Source organism: Cuculus canorus, chromosome 15, assembly GCF_017976375.1.
Source record: "Cuculus canorus isolate bCucCan1 chromosome 15, bCucCan1.pri, whole genome shotgun sequence".
NCBI classification, from domain to species: domain Eukaryota; kingdom Metazoa; phylum Chordata; class Aves; order Cuculiformes; family Cuculidae; genus Cuculus; species Cuculus canorus.
In genome coordinates, this window is record NC_071415.1 from 17085121 (window position 1) to 17098502 (window position 13382).

Consider the following 13382-nt stretch of genomic DNA (forward strand, 5'->3'; position numbering starts at 1 on the left):
GAGCTCAAATTAGTCTTATATAGAGCCATATATGTTAATTCTATAACAATGTGGGGTTTTGTAGCATTCTAAAGCCATAGAAACTGTGTCTTCAAAGTTCACCCTGTTACTTCACAACTAGGAAGTTAAGTTCTCCAAGAAGTGTGAGTTTCGAAGGGCACCGAGACTGAATTAGTACAATGTAGTTTTTAAACAGGTAATTTAATTGAACTACCATACGGATGGCAGTGCAGATATTTCACAGGTGGTGTGATTAAGACTGCCGGTCACGGCACACCTCTTTCCTGGCACCGGCACCTGCGCCCTAAGGGGGACTGCGGAGTAGTTCAGATTTTGAACCCACATCCTCTGGGTTTTCTCCTGGAAAAGACTGCAGTTGATGTTTTATGTATACTGCACTTGGAGAAGAGCTTTCAGTTCTTCTTCATTTCCATTTTTTTTGTCATATTGCTATCCAAGAAAAGAGAAATAAGTCAGTGGGAGATGGTTGGCTTTTGTATGACAAATGCTCATCCTCCAGTTCTGTGGCAGGGAATCCTGGATTCCCTGGAACTCGGCACGAAGGTTCAAACTAGCACAGTGTTGTATTTAATTTTTGGTGGTTTAATTTTAAAGGTAAGCAGTTTGCCACCTTGCACTTCTCCTTCTCGTCCTGAATGTCTCATTGAGTTAATGTGTTCAGTTGGTGCTTAAGTGTTACATTTTGTGAGAAAAGTGAATTGAGTCTTTTTCTTTTCAAGTTAACAAAAATTTGCTATTAATTGCTGTGGAATTTTAGGAAGAAGGAACACAGACTATTTAGGGTCTGAAAAACAAAATTTTGTCTGTCAAGAGGTGTTTTTATTTTTGCTGTTTTGTAGTCTTATAGTTAAGAAAAGCAATTTGTTCTAAGACCTTATTGAAAATAGAGACCTTAGAAACAGTTCAGATGGTGTTGCTTCATATCATGATGTTATGAGGGGAAAAAAAAAGCAAGTAATGTAATTTACATGCTGCTTGGACAAATGCTAGATAAAAATATTGCAGTTTTATAACTACTCGTGCGTCATTTAAGTATTTTAGAGCCTCCTGGAATAAAATGAAAGTATAAAAATAATTTTCTAAATTTATTTCATATTGTGATGGTGATACTGAGTGAATCCAAATTACTTGGATTAATAAGTATTCTTTCCAAGAGATCTTAGCAGGGACACCCAACTCCAGAAATAAAACGCAAACTTTCTTTCTCCGAATTTGAAATTGTATTTATATTTTTTTGTCTATACCTATCAATATGCTTGATCTTATTCCCCTCCTCCCACCCTCCTCGATGTCTTGTAAATATCAGCCAATTCTAATCTTATTTGCTCTGGAGATTTTTGTGTGATTGCTGGTACTAAACACCTTCAGTGTTAACTTTTTAAGAAGTGGAGAAAGCTAAATATTCAATCCTCCAGGTCCTGTGAAATGCTGGAGGCACTTCCTGCATGAAAAATTCGGTTTTTCCTCGTTGTACCATGTAAAATATCTTTACAAAAAAGCACTATAAGTAACGGACTCTTGATGTTAATATTCCTCATTGGTTCAATTTGTATTCTAGAAAACAAAATTGTCCTATCGGAGTGTGTCTAAGTACGGATTTCAATGAAAGGAGCAGCTGGTCTTTTTGCTGGGAGTAAAGTTCAAAGACCATCTTGCGTGCTGCTGCTGATCGGCAGTTGGGGTGGTAAAACTGCTGTTTTAATGAATTATTCTGATGTTCTGATGGATTTTCTTTTTGTTTTCTTCGCCAGATCTGTCAGGGGAGGGTAGCCAGGAGGGGGTGCCCGGGCGGTTCAGAGGCACACTGCACGCCCCTCTGTCCTCTTCGTGTCCGCTCTCCTGGCTGGCGGGAGCCACCCAGCTGGAGACTGGCAGAGTTCTGCTTGGGGGCTTTTACTGGGAAGGGGAAATAGTTACTGAAATGTGGTAGAGAAACAATTGCTATGGGACTTCGTGGGGAATTTTGAAAGCAAATTTTTTCACTTGCGGAGGGGTTAGAAGAGAAATTGCAGTTTTTTGTTAATCTATTTGTGGGTTTGTCTCTTTGCTGTGTTTTAATTTTTTTTAGAATTGATTTATTATTTTATTATAAAGGAAAAGCATCGCTGTAAGCTTGTGTATAAACGAGGTTGTACACCAAAAGAATCATGTTTCTAAAAGGTTTAGGGGTTGTTTTTATGTTGTTGTTTTAAATTTAGAGTCTGACTTTATTGATCTCGAGAGCATTTTCAAACCTAGTAAAAGAAAGAAATTAAGGACGAAAACTGCTGTGTTGGGGGGAGCACTGAGCTGAGACACGTTTTAACTAATATTGTTGATAGTTATTACTGTAATATGGGCTAGTGAAAAAAGATCTCTGTTTCATGAACTGTTGTCATAGTTTCCAGAATCTCCTGAATAAAAATAAGGAGTAGACTGCTAGTACTTGGTCAGAGTAGAAAACAGAATTTTGCTTTTCAATAGCTGGGTAAAAGATAAGTCCTAGGGGTCTTGCTGTAGGCTGCAGCTTTCTGTTGATGCTTTTTAATGAACGGTTGGTTCCTGACCAGTGGACAGATTGACACTCATAGTTGGAATTCATGGGTTTAAATAAGAAATATTTAGATCGCGCTGGGTTTTGTTAGCATATTATCAGTTGAGTTCTTTTCCTCACAGTGGCATTGAACACAACACTAAATAGAGATAAGTTTTAGTTTTATTCTCAAGATATTTTTTTCCTGCTGATATATTTATTCTTTTTTACCAGTTCTTCTCAAAGAAGGTTTTGAGAAAAACCTTTTGGATTGATGATATTGCTGTCTTGAAAATGCCAGGTATCATAAGAAACATACTTGGCTCCAGGATTCTGTAAATGCCTGAGCCAATTTAGAGAGGTACGAGACATAGTTTGACTGAAATTTATTACAGGGGGGAAGAATTTATTGAGATGGGATTGTTTGTTGTTTGATAAGGGTTGGGGACTGCAGTGTACCTTTATGCATTTGTTGATGTGCCTGTGCTCTGGACTTGCTTAGGGGATGCTGTACAGCAAAACTGTAAAGAAAGCACAGACTAAACCTTAGTATGGATGTAAACCTTAGCTAGAGTGCTGCGATATCAGCCTTCCTCTTACTCAAAATAAAAGGTAAGACTTTTTTTTCAGAAATTAATGTTTGAATGGAAACTATATTTGTGAGGCACAGACCGAGTCGCAGCTCTTGGGGTGACCTGGGGAGGCAGGCCCAGCTGTGCAGTGACCGCTTCCATCCTGAACAGGTAGGCTGTGCTGGGCAGCTCTGCACAGTACTGCAGGAGATGCTTCACGTCTCACACAATTAGAAATGCTAATGAAAATGCTGCAGTTGGCAAGCACAAATTTCTGGGAGCTGGAGGGCATTGACAGGATGGTAACTCACCCTTGGTGTGTTGGCTGCTGGGTGATTTTGCAGCAAGGCCTTTTTCAAATGACTTTATCTAAAAGCAATACTTATTTTCTGCCATCATTGAAATGAACCCACAGTTGGAGATGAAAATCATCAACTATTTTAGTAGAGAAACACAGAATAATAATTACAATTATGTAGTAAATCCCTTTAAAGAAAGATAGATATCTTTTCAAACCTGACAGTTCCTTGATTTCTTCTTTGTATCACATCCTCTTAAATTCCTGTTTGTTCCACTTAACAGTAAATGTACAAAAAAATCTCACAGTGGGGTAGGAAAAATGGCAATTTCATGTATTGTATTCCCTTGTTTTGTTGTATAACGCTAACCTGATTCTGCCATACAGAAACTGGCAGTACAAGTAGGATGGAAATTTTAAGCTCTTGTAGTTTCAATGATTTTGAGGTGAATTTTATAAAATATAGTAGTTTTTTGGTATATTTAGTATTGGAAACTGTACCTCTGTAAAACTTTTCCATGATGCAGTGGTTACTGAAGGACGGGGTATTCAAGTCATGTTTTATGATGACCTTTGCAAAGTTGTCAATTAGCCTGTAAAAATTATACTTGCTATCTAACTATTTCTTGATCAAAGAACAATGAGAATGACTCGGCAATTGAATGTCTAATTAGCTCCCATTTCAGCTTCTGATTTCCAGTTTCATTTTGAGGTTAACGGTTTGATGTCTTGTAAATAGCCAAAAACTGATATGGTAATTTTGCCAAGTCTGGTTGACCAAGATGATGAAAAATATTAGGCTACACTGGAATAAGCTGTATACATTGCGGGTTCATCTTTGAATAGCACTAATGTCACCTTTAATTAAGGTGGGATGTGTTGTATGGTATCAGAGGCTGATACAGCTCTCCTAAGCCATATTTCCTTTGATTTTAATTGAGTTGGATTGAGCTCTGATAAAAGATGGTTATATCATCAGAAGTAGTGCATTTTATGTTGATTGCAACAGCACCAAACCCAGAATATGAAAGTGTTTTATCTGTCCCTAAATCATGGTGGGTAACCATGGCGATCATACCATTTCCAAAAGCTCCTGGAAAATATTTGAAACATCCTAAGTGAGCCATGCCATTAATAATGAATAATATCAATGTTCTGCCATCTGTTACATACTAACAGTGTGTATGAAAGACCAGCAATTGTGTGAAACATTTTAAAACGCAAGTTGGACTGAACTTGGCTTGTAATGAAAAACTGCATAACAGCGTAACATAAAATATGCTATGTCAGACTCTGCTTTTTAGTTTTATCACTTAACATCATCTTCTAATATCTCTTGAAAGTCTATAAGATTTCCTTTACGTATTCTCATTTTCAGATATTTGTGAGTTGTTATTAGCATTTTGCCGTGGGCAGAAGCTTGGCAAATTCTCAGTCAAAAAGAATTTCATAAAATATTTTGGGAGACATAAACTTCAGATTAAAAATATTTTCCCAGATGTGTTTTGATGCTTCTGCAATCTGACGCAGCTTTGCTTGTTAACTGAAATTTTGTGGACTCTTTATCAAAAGTATTTGCTGTGAACTCTGGGCTAGAAAATAACTTTAACAGTAGTAGCTTTATTTTTCAGAAAATATGCCTGCGGATTGCAGGTGATTTCAGTTAACAATGTGCGTACGGTATAAGTTTACTCTGCACATTGGTGCTATATGTGGCCAAGATGCCCTGCAGATATATATCAGAATCTGTGCTCGTTTTTATGTAACCCAGGCCCTCTCTGCGTCGCACCCTTTCTTTTAACAGGGAAAGAGAGATTTCTCAGCAGTTAGGGAGGACAATGGCTTACAGTTATAAACAACACACGGTGCTGCATACGTGAGGCTTTCTCTTCAGGCAGATTGAAGCTGCTTTTCAAGTGCGGCAAGGTAATTTCAGCATCATTACCAAGAGTAGCAGTAGCTGTCCATAAATAATTCCTCACACTGCGGATATATGGCTCTAAAGTGTTTATCTTTTACATTGAAAGGAATTTCAAATCTTTAATGCAGAGCTCCTGCCTTCTTTGAATATTCTTTTGCCACCTGCAGTGCCGTGAGATCAGAGTTTAGGCTTGTCATGAATACAGCAGGGGATTTCTTACAAATAAGAGTTAAATTTCTTCAAGTTTGGTGGGATTGTTTATTCTACAGCTGGACCCAGTGGAAGAACTGAAAAGGTGGGTTAACCTTGCCTTTCGTTTTTAAAATAAGAAAGATTTTAGCCAATTGTTCAAATACCTTCATGGAAAGATTTGTAGAAACAACATCTAGGACCTTACTCAGGAAAACGCTTCAAAACGTGTCCTCTCAGATTGATTATGGAAGGATCTAGTGTGTTCCATGTAAAAATGGAGAAAAACTTAATATAGAAGAATTTATTTCTTGTGTAGTAATGGCAGCTTACGTATGATTTGTGTCCTACGAACAGTTACAGCTCTTGAAAGTATAGGAACCGAATATGAATAAAGCTGGGTTTAGCGCAATTTTTGTTATCTCCTTCTGGGGAAAAAAATCAGTGCCACGATTACTCAAAAGTTATTTTTAAAGCTGGATTTGGGGTAATTTACTGTTTCTTTTTCAGAGTTCCTGCTAGTGCTATTTTTTGAAAAAAGCAACACGTAATAAAGGCAGGTAAAATTCATCAAGTGTTCCTGCAAATAAAAAGAGGCATTAATGGGCTAAAATAAAGAGCTTCATTGTAATTTGGATCCCAAGTATGAATGAGTGAGTTGATGACTCAAGACACAAATTCTTTTTCTTTGTTAGATACAAGACCTGCTGTTTTTTCATCTTACCCGTTCTATTTGTCTGTACATTTTTATTAACTGAATTTCAGAAAATACCTTCAATCGTTGTAATAATTGTCATCCATATTTTTGAGTCGGGTCTCCTCTTTTAACCGTGTTACCAGGAAAAAAAAATTGGCCAAGCTTTGAGCAAACTCTGTTTTTTCTACTACACATTATTCTACTTACTATATTGTGACAAAACCTCTTTATTACTGTAACAACTTGGCAGTACCAACTTTGTGGTAAAATAATAGCTGTGAGTAGAGGACCTGCAGTTGCAAAAGGCACATTTAGTGATAAAGTATAGACCTGCAGCTGAATTGTTTTGACCTTGGTTTGCATTACTTCTGGTAAGGACAATGGGCCATAGATTGTGGTGTAGAATTCCATGGTAGATTGCTCTGTGTTTGCTGTAGAGATCAAATTTATATCAGGCTGAAAGAGCATTTTAAAGTGTTTTCAGGCTGTGTTTGATTCCTGAGATTGTCTGTATTTCACTTGAATAAATGGCAGAAAAACAACTATATTATAAGCACTAATTTGATCAGCTCTAAACAGCAAAAATGCATTCCCTAAGCGTGTTCTGGCAGTCTTAATTAGAAAACTCCTTCGTGTCGTTGTTGTCTGTAGTTAGTGAGATTCTTTACGATAGCTTAAGGGATAGAAAGTACCTACATTCAGCTTTTTGCTCCAGTGTTTATAGCGAGTGTTGCTGTCAGTCAAAGGTGTATTTGTTTAAACCCATGTATGGCACAGAAGCTGTACTAAAAGAACGCTTCTGCGAAAGAGCAAATTTTAACATAATTGAAACAATTTCACTGAGAATACTGTTGTTTAGGACTTGTGGCCAAAAAAATTTAAGAACTGAAAAAGTGCTAATGAATGTGGTACTTATAATTTTTTTTGGGGGGAAAGGGGTTGAAAGCATGATTGATAGAAGTGATGGAAGTAGAATCAAGGAAGGGCAGCGGGGATGAGCCCAGTTCTTTGGAACACACAGTGGAGGCGGTGTCTGCTCGGGAGCAGCCTTGTCAAGAGCAAAGTGCTGCTCCTCCTTCCTCCATTACAGGCAGACGGGTGAGACTCAGGGAGAGAATTGCTCCATAATTGAAATGGTCTCACGTGCCAAACATCACCACCACTCATGTAGTTAAAGCTTTCAGAATCAAAGCTTTTCCACAATCGCTCTTTCTCCTTTGAGATCTCACACACGTTCTTGTCTTCTGCCTCATGCAGCTGGGGTAGCAAATTAGTGTCCCTACTGATGTGATACTTGAAATCCTTTGAGTGAAAAGATGGGAAGACAAAGCTGAGCTAGTCAACGAATCCAGTCGGAGCAAAAATCTTAGTGGAAAAGAAATAAAATCTGTGTTAGTCACTTAGTAATTATTGTTAGTCAACAAGTATTGGACTACACTTTTATTTGTTATTAGCATTCCACTTTATTCTAATATTATGTGTTGCCACGTATTAAAATTTTAGCTTTAACGTTTCGCAACAGCTTGTTTAGACTTCTGTTCCACACATTTGCCCAGCCTTCGTCAGCGCAGCAGGGCACGGAGCAAGCTGTTGCTCTGTTCCGATTGAGTCGTAACTGTCCTCCGTTGTGGAGTACTGAGTGAGGAACTGCAGAGTGGGTTGCATGAAGTGTCACCAATGCAGCTTTGTGGTTTAATAAAGTATTGATTTCCAGGAGTTTTCAGACGTAATTTCTTCATTTATCGGTGAATCAATTAACACTAGAACCACTTGCTACACAATTTGTGCGTAGTGTGTGCCGCTGAAAAGCAATGCGGCTGCTGAAAGAGAAATAGCAAACCATCCAACATGTAGGGGGTTGTATTTTTACACTGATCTCGATTAGTGCGTTTTAATATAAAACTGGAATGTGAAACAGGGCTGGACGTCTTTGTAAGTTCATATCTAGAAACCAGAAAAATCTGTATATAGTTTGGAATTTTAGGAATTTGAACAACACAAGCACTGCCTAAGTTTTTGAAGCCTGTAGGTGTCAGCATCTTCATCAGTTATAAACGTTACATTCATTACAATTACATGTTATTAATCACATGTAAATAAAAGGTAAGAGCAGAAAAGACCTCCTTAGATTGGAGGCTGTTCTTAGATTAGAGGATTAGTTGCCAGTATTTTCAAAGGTACTTTAACACCGGTTGATTTTATTTTAATTCCATGAATGTAAATTATTCATTCGAGATGTGTCACTCAGAATCTTTTCTCATTTTCCTATGTCTCCTGAAAAAATATTGTTGTCATTAGTAGCTTCTCCTAATGAGAGGTAAGAGCAGAACAAAACATGAATAAAGGTTCTAGGAACATTCCAGCAGTCCTCTTGAACGTGAAGGAGCATCCCTGCTCTGACGATGAGTTAGTATATTTTACCCAAGGAAGGAGTAATCTTCAGATTTGCATCCCAGTACATGGTAGCATGCTTTGACCCTTTCTAATACAATGAATTTATTCAGTGTTGTCAAACTTATTTATGGTGTTTTGGTGCTGGGTTGTCATTTTTTTTTTGCAAGAAACAAGAATTTGTTTCAACAGCTTTTCTTAACACTCATAAACAATACAGGCGGGATAGACACAGCTTAGAGAAAACAGTCTCCCTACGAGAGCTGTAATTGTCTAATAATAGCTTTGGCTTCATGCCTAAAGAACACACTTCGACATTTAAACCAGGTGATCAGAACGCCTGCATTTCTGAGATATAGGATACTGCCTGTAGCACAAACCAGCCAGCAACTGATTTAATTGTAAACCTATTATGGTCTTATGCAAGTGTGAAATGTGTAGACTTTATATTATAATTCACTGTAATTGTGATCCCTCGCAGGAAAAAAATTCCAGCTAGATGTGAGTTAGAGGATGCATGGCCTTGTGCTGGTTGTCAGAAATAGTCTGTAAGTCTCTCAGCATATGTGCAGTTTGTAGAATTAATTAATTTGATTTGGGCCAATATAGTATAAAATCTTTAAAATACTATATGAACGTCAGTAAAACATTTTTACAAGAGTTGTGATACAGTTTTTAAAAAGCAATCTACTGTATGAAAACCCCATCACAAAATAATAATTTAATAACATAATAATAAAAAACCCTAGAGAAATGTTAATCCATTCTAGAGTTTACGTACCCAACATCTGAGAAGTATGAATTGTGAAGAAGTTGTGGGAATAACTTGGTGTTTCCTGCTGCAAAGACTGGTAATTGTGGACCTCAAAAAGAACTGCATAAATTGGTGTGCCGCCGCCTCTTTGCTGCTGCTATGCTCTGCCTTTCTAAGACTGTAGTATTTTATGGAGATCTACTATAAGGAAAAGAATTCTGGTTCATGGAAGAGGCCTTCTGCCAAGGAAAGACTTCAGCATCCTGTCAGTGGACGTTTTTGTGAAATGCGTTTTTACTAGGTTGCATCATTTTCCTTTATCTCTTAGAAAGAGTCAAGGGATTTTTATGTATTGCCAACATATTTCTATAGACATAATAAACACAGATTGTCAAAAGATGAAATTTTATGCTTATTAGGGCTATTTAATTATATAATAGAACTGAAAAATGCATTCTTTGTGCCATTTATGTTTTTGCCTTTCTGTTTTTAGGATGCAAAGTTCGTAGAAGAGCGACGCAAGCAGCTACAAAATTACCTAAGGAACGTAATGAACAAAATTATACAGACTGTGCCAGAATTCACAGCCAATCCCAAAAAAGAGACTCTTATTCAGCTGATGCCCTTTTTTGTGTAAGTATCTGTCAAATAGTGAAGAAAATATTAACCTTTTATCATCTCGATTTAATTTAAAATATAATGCTAGCATCTCCATAATCCTTAAAACTGTGGGTCTTTTTTAATAGAAAGCTCCTTTTCAAATTATAAGTGCTTTTGTTATATTTAAAGGAATATATGACATATATAGTAATCTTTGTTTATTTAAGTGTTGACTTTGAACAAAAATCATAGTGTGAAGCTTTCAGAAATATTTAAGTGGCCTCAAAATCTGTATCTGTGTGGGTTCTTCAGATGTTAGATATTTTTTATTTCTTTTGTTTGGTATTTTTCAGTTTTGTTCTGCTTTTGTTTGTGTGGGGTTTGTGTTTTGTTTCTAAGTTTGTTTTGGGAGATGAGCTGGAGCACTATTTGAGGTACTTAGTAACCAAACTAAAAAGTCAAGCTGTTTAACTCTTTCTAGCTGAATTTTGCAGTCTGCTGACACATGTTCTGATTTCATTAATGTTAGAGTATGTCCAGAAATAGTTTAACGCTGTCATCTGTTAAGAATCTCAAAACAGACTGTTTAATATTTAATCATAAAAGGGATATTGTCTGTTAAAATTTTCCCATTTTGCTGTAAACACCACTCTTTACAATATTTGTAAATGATACTTAGATTTATTTAAGAAATAATATTAATGAAAATGTGTTTCTGAGAGTGTTGTTAGCTTATTTCTTCCCCTGCTTATTTTTTTGATTTAGTGGTTTTCCAGTAATAGAAGCTTTACAAATTATGTATAGATCAAACACACATTCATAGTAAGCCATCGTATTAAATTTGCCATCCACGAGCTTCTGCGCAGGGATTGGTCCTCCGTGACTGTGAATCCATGGCTGGATTAATTTGCAGTATTGAGACCGATTGAAAATTAATATGTTTCAGTAGATACTTGGCTGTTCTGTTTGCATGGTCTTGTGCTTAGTTTCGGATTTTCAACATGAAACTTTATTTCAAGAAAACTATATTTATTAGAAGATGTAATAGATAAATGGAAGAATGCCACTGTGGATTCCCTGGCAATCACGTTTTGTCAAATTTTCCTCGATTTGAAAAAGCAAAAATCAATTTGATGAGACAACGTGGTGTTGTATTTGGCAAAATGATCTGTAGCAACAGACACCTCAATGGACTTACCTTACTTTTTTTTTCCCCAAGAACCTATTCTGTAGAATTTAATTAAGTACTGTGAAGATTAAAATGGTGTCAGGGACTTCCAGTTGAGGGACCTATATGTGGTTTCTTTGAAGTCCTTTCAAAGAAATTCTCCTTCATGTTGTCCTTAATTTTGCTTTTTAAAGAAAAGGGAGGCAAATACAAAACATGTTTGTAACTGAATTTTCAACCCAAATAATTTTTGGTCTTTTTGTCCAATTATATTTCATTTTAGGATAGTTAAGTATCGCTGTGTGAAGTAGTGAACTGATGATTTCTTGTCAACATCATTTCATAACTTGCGGCTTTAAATGTAGAGCAGGAAAATAAATTCTGAGCAGTATCCTATTTGAAGTCCCACCTTTTCATTGGCATGTTATAATTGATTATGCTGAGTTCCATGCAGAGAAGTGGTAATGCAGAATAGCATCTGTAGGTTGAGGCTCACTACTTTTTCCTCCTCAACCAGTTTGCTTGAAAGAAATTAAATTTCAAGCTTTGTGAGGTATAAGATATTTTAATGAATGATGATTATGGTTTTGGGTGTACCTTGAGTTGCTGTAGTTATTATCATTATCGCAACAGTACAAGCAGTCATAGCTGATACTAAAATATGAAAAAAATGGACAACTTCAACCAGGAGCTGTTAGCGTAGGAAATACTGTGGTTACTTCAGACACAAATATTAATTTGAAGCTTTGGCCTTGATTGATGGAAAACACGTTTGTAGCAGCAGTTCATTACTTAAACTGTGATGCATTATTTACGTGCTTTAACTGAAATAGTTTTGGGTTTGTATTTTTTCTTGTTTTCGTCTATCAGAATTTCACATACTTTAAAAAAACCCTATCATTAATTGTAATATTCAGCAGTGGCCATGACGTGAGGTTGTAACTATGACATAATACAGTACTGAAATAAAAGCAGTGATAGTACTCCTCTGATGTTACAGAGATATTTTATTACAGTATCTTTCTGCTCTGTTTTGAGAAATGACATTTCAAGAATAGTTAGTATTTATCACCTCTTTGCCACTTCTGTTGAAAACAGAAAGGGGAAACAAATTTCCTCTTATTCCTCTGCCCTAAATATTTAACTTGCTTCTTGATAGTTAATCTCATCTCTTTTATAAGTGTGTAAATGAATTTAGATTTCATGGGTTTTTTGTTGTTGGGTTTTTTTTTTATTTTTAATTTAAAAAGTGCCAGATACGAGGGCCTGCAGAGGAAAAGTTTCAAAATCACAGCCCCATGTAATCATTCTACCAGTAATGCACAAGTCAGAATAAACATCATTACCCTTTTCTGCTTATGTAAGAAACCCCCAAAACCAAACAAAAAAGCCCAACCCTATTTCTTCTCCTAAGTGTAATGAGCTGGATGAGATACGTACAATTAATTTCACAGAAAGAACAAAGTTTTAGTGAGAAGGCAGAGTGTTTAAGTAATCTTTTTTCTCAATATGGGTACAATTTGGTATGTGAAATATTGTGATACAAAATAAAGCAGTTACCTGTGAACAAAGCAAGATTTGCTCAAGGAAATTTGCCAACGCCATTTGTCAACAATTTGTAAACGCCAGTAAGATACAGAGCTTTGGTGCTGACCTTTCTTGGGATAGCTGGACAATAAGGTGCAGAAGGACTGTGCTTAGTTGTACAGGTTTCTTTTGCATCTGGCAATTTCTTCATTCTCAGTGCGTTGCCTGAAGCAACGGACTATAGTGGACTCAAGAATAGGCTTTGATATCTGGGCATTAGGGCAAAAACGTTCTGTTCCTCTCAGTGAATTATTTCCTTGGGGCTTTTTTAATATGATAGATGTATGAGAATTCTCTCTTAGCTAGAGTAGATAGTTCTCCATGGGAATATTAGCAGGATTCTGGAAAAGCTTGGCTGTTTAGTGAAATAACGATATACCTCATCTACAGCAGACAAAGTGGGTTTTTAATGTGTTTTTTCTACGGAGATGTCAGACTCTTCCTCTGCAGCTTCAGCAGCAGTTTTAAATTAATTTAAAGATCTTTCAGACTATGATAGAAGGAACACATTTTAGAAAGTATCATCATTACGAGGCTATCATTTGAATTCACAATGTCCTTCATTTTCTGAGAGTCATGACCTGGCACTGTTGGTGACTAAGAAAAAGCATCTAAAAGAAAATGCATTTCAGTTCCACTTCATATTGCCAACTCCTCTAGTATTGTCCATCC

At 36.5% G+C, this 13382-nt stretch overlaps 1 protein-coding gene across 17 annotated transcripts in view; it reads left to right on the top strand.

Annotated features, from left to right (window-relative positions):
• SNX29 (sorting nexin 29) overlaps positions 1 to 13382 on the top strand; it is a 180823-nt gene that overhangs the window by 57560 nt on the left and 109881 nt on the right. For all 17 annotated transcript variants that reach the window (XM_054080294.1, XM_054080296.1, XM_054080299.1 and 14 more), the window contains one exon: positions 9849 to 9988. In XM_054080294.1, coding sequence (XP_053936269.1) covers positions 9849 to 9988 — 140 coding nt within the window. The remainder of the gene's footprint in view (positions 1 to 9848; positions 9989 to 13382) is intronic.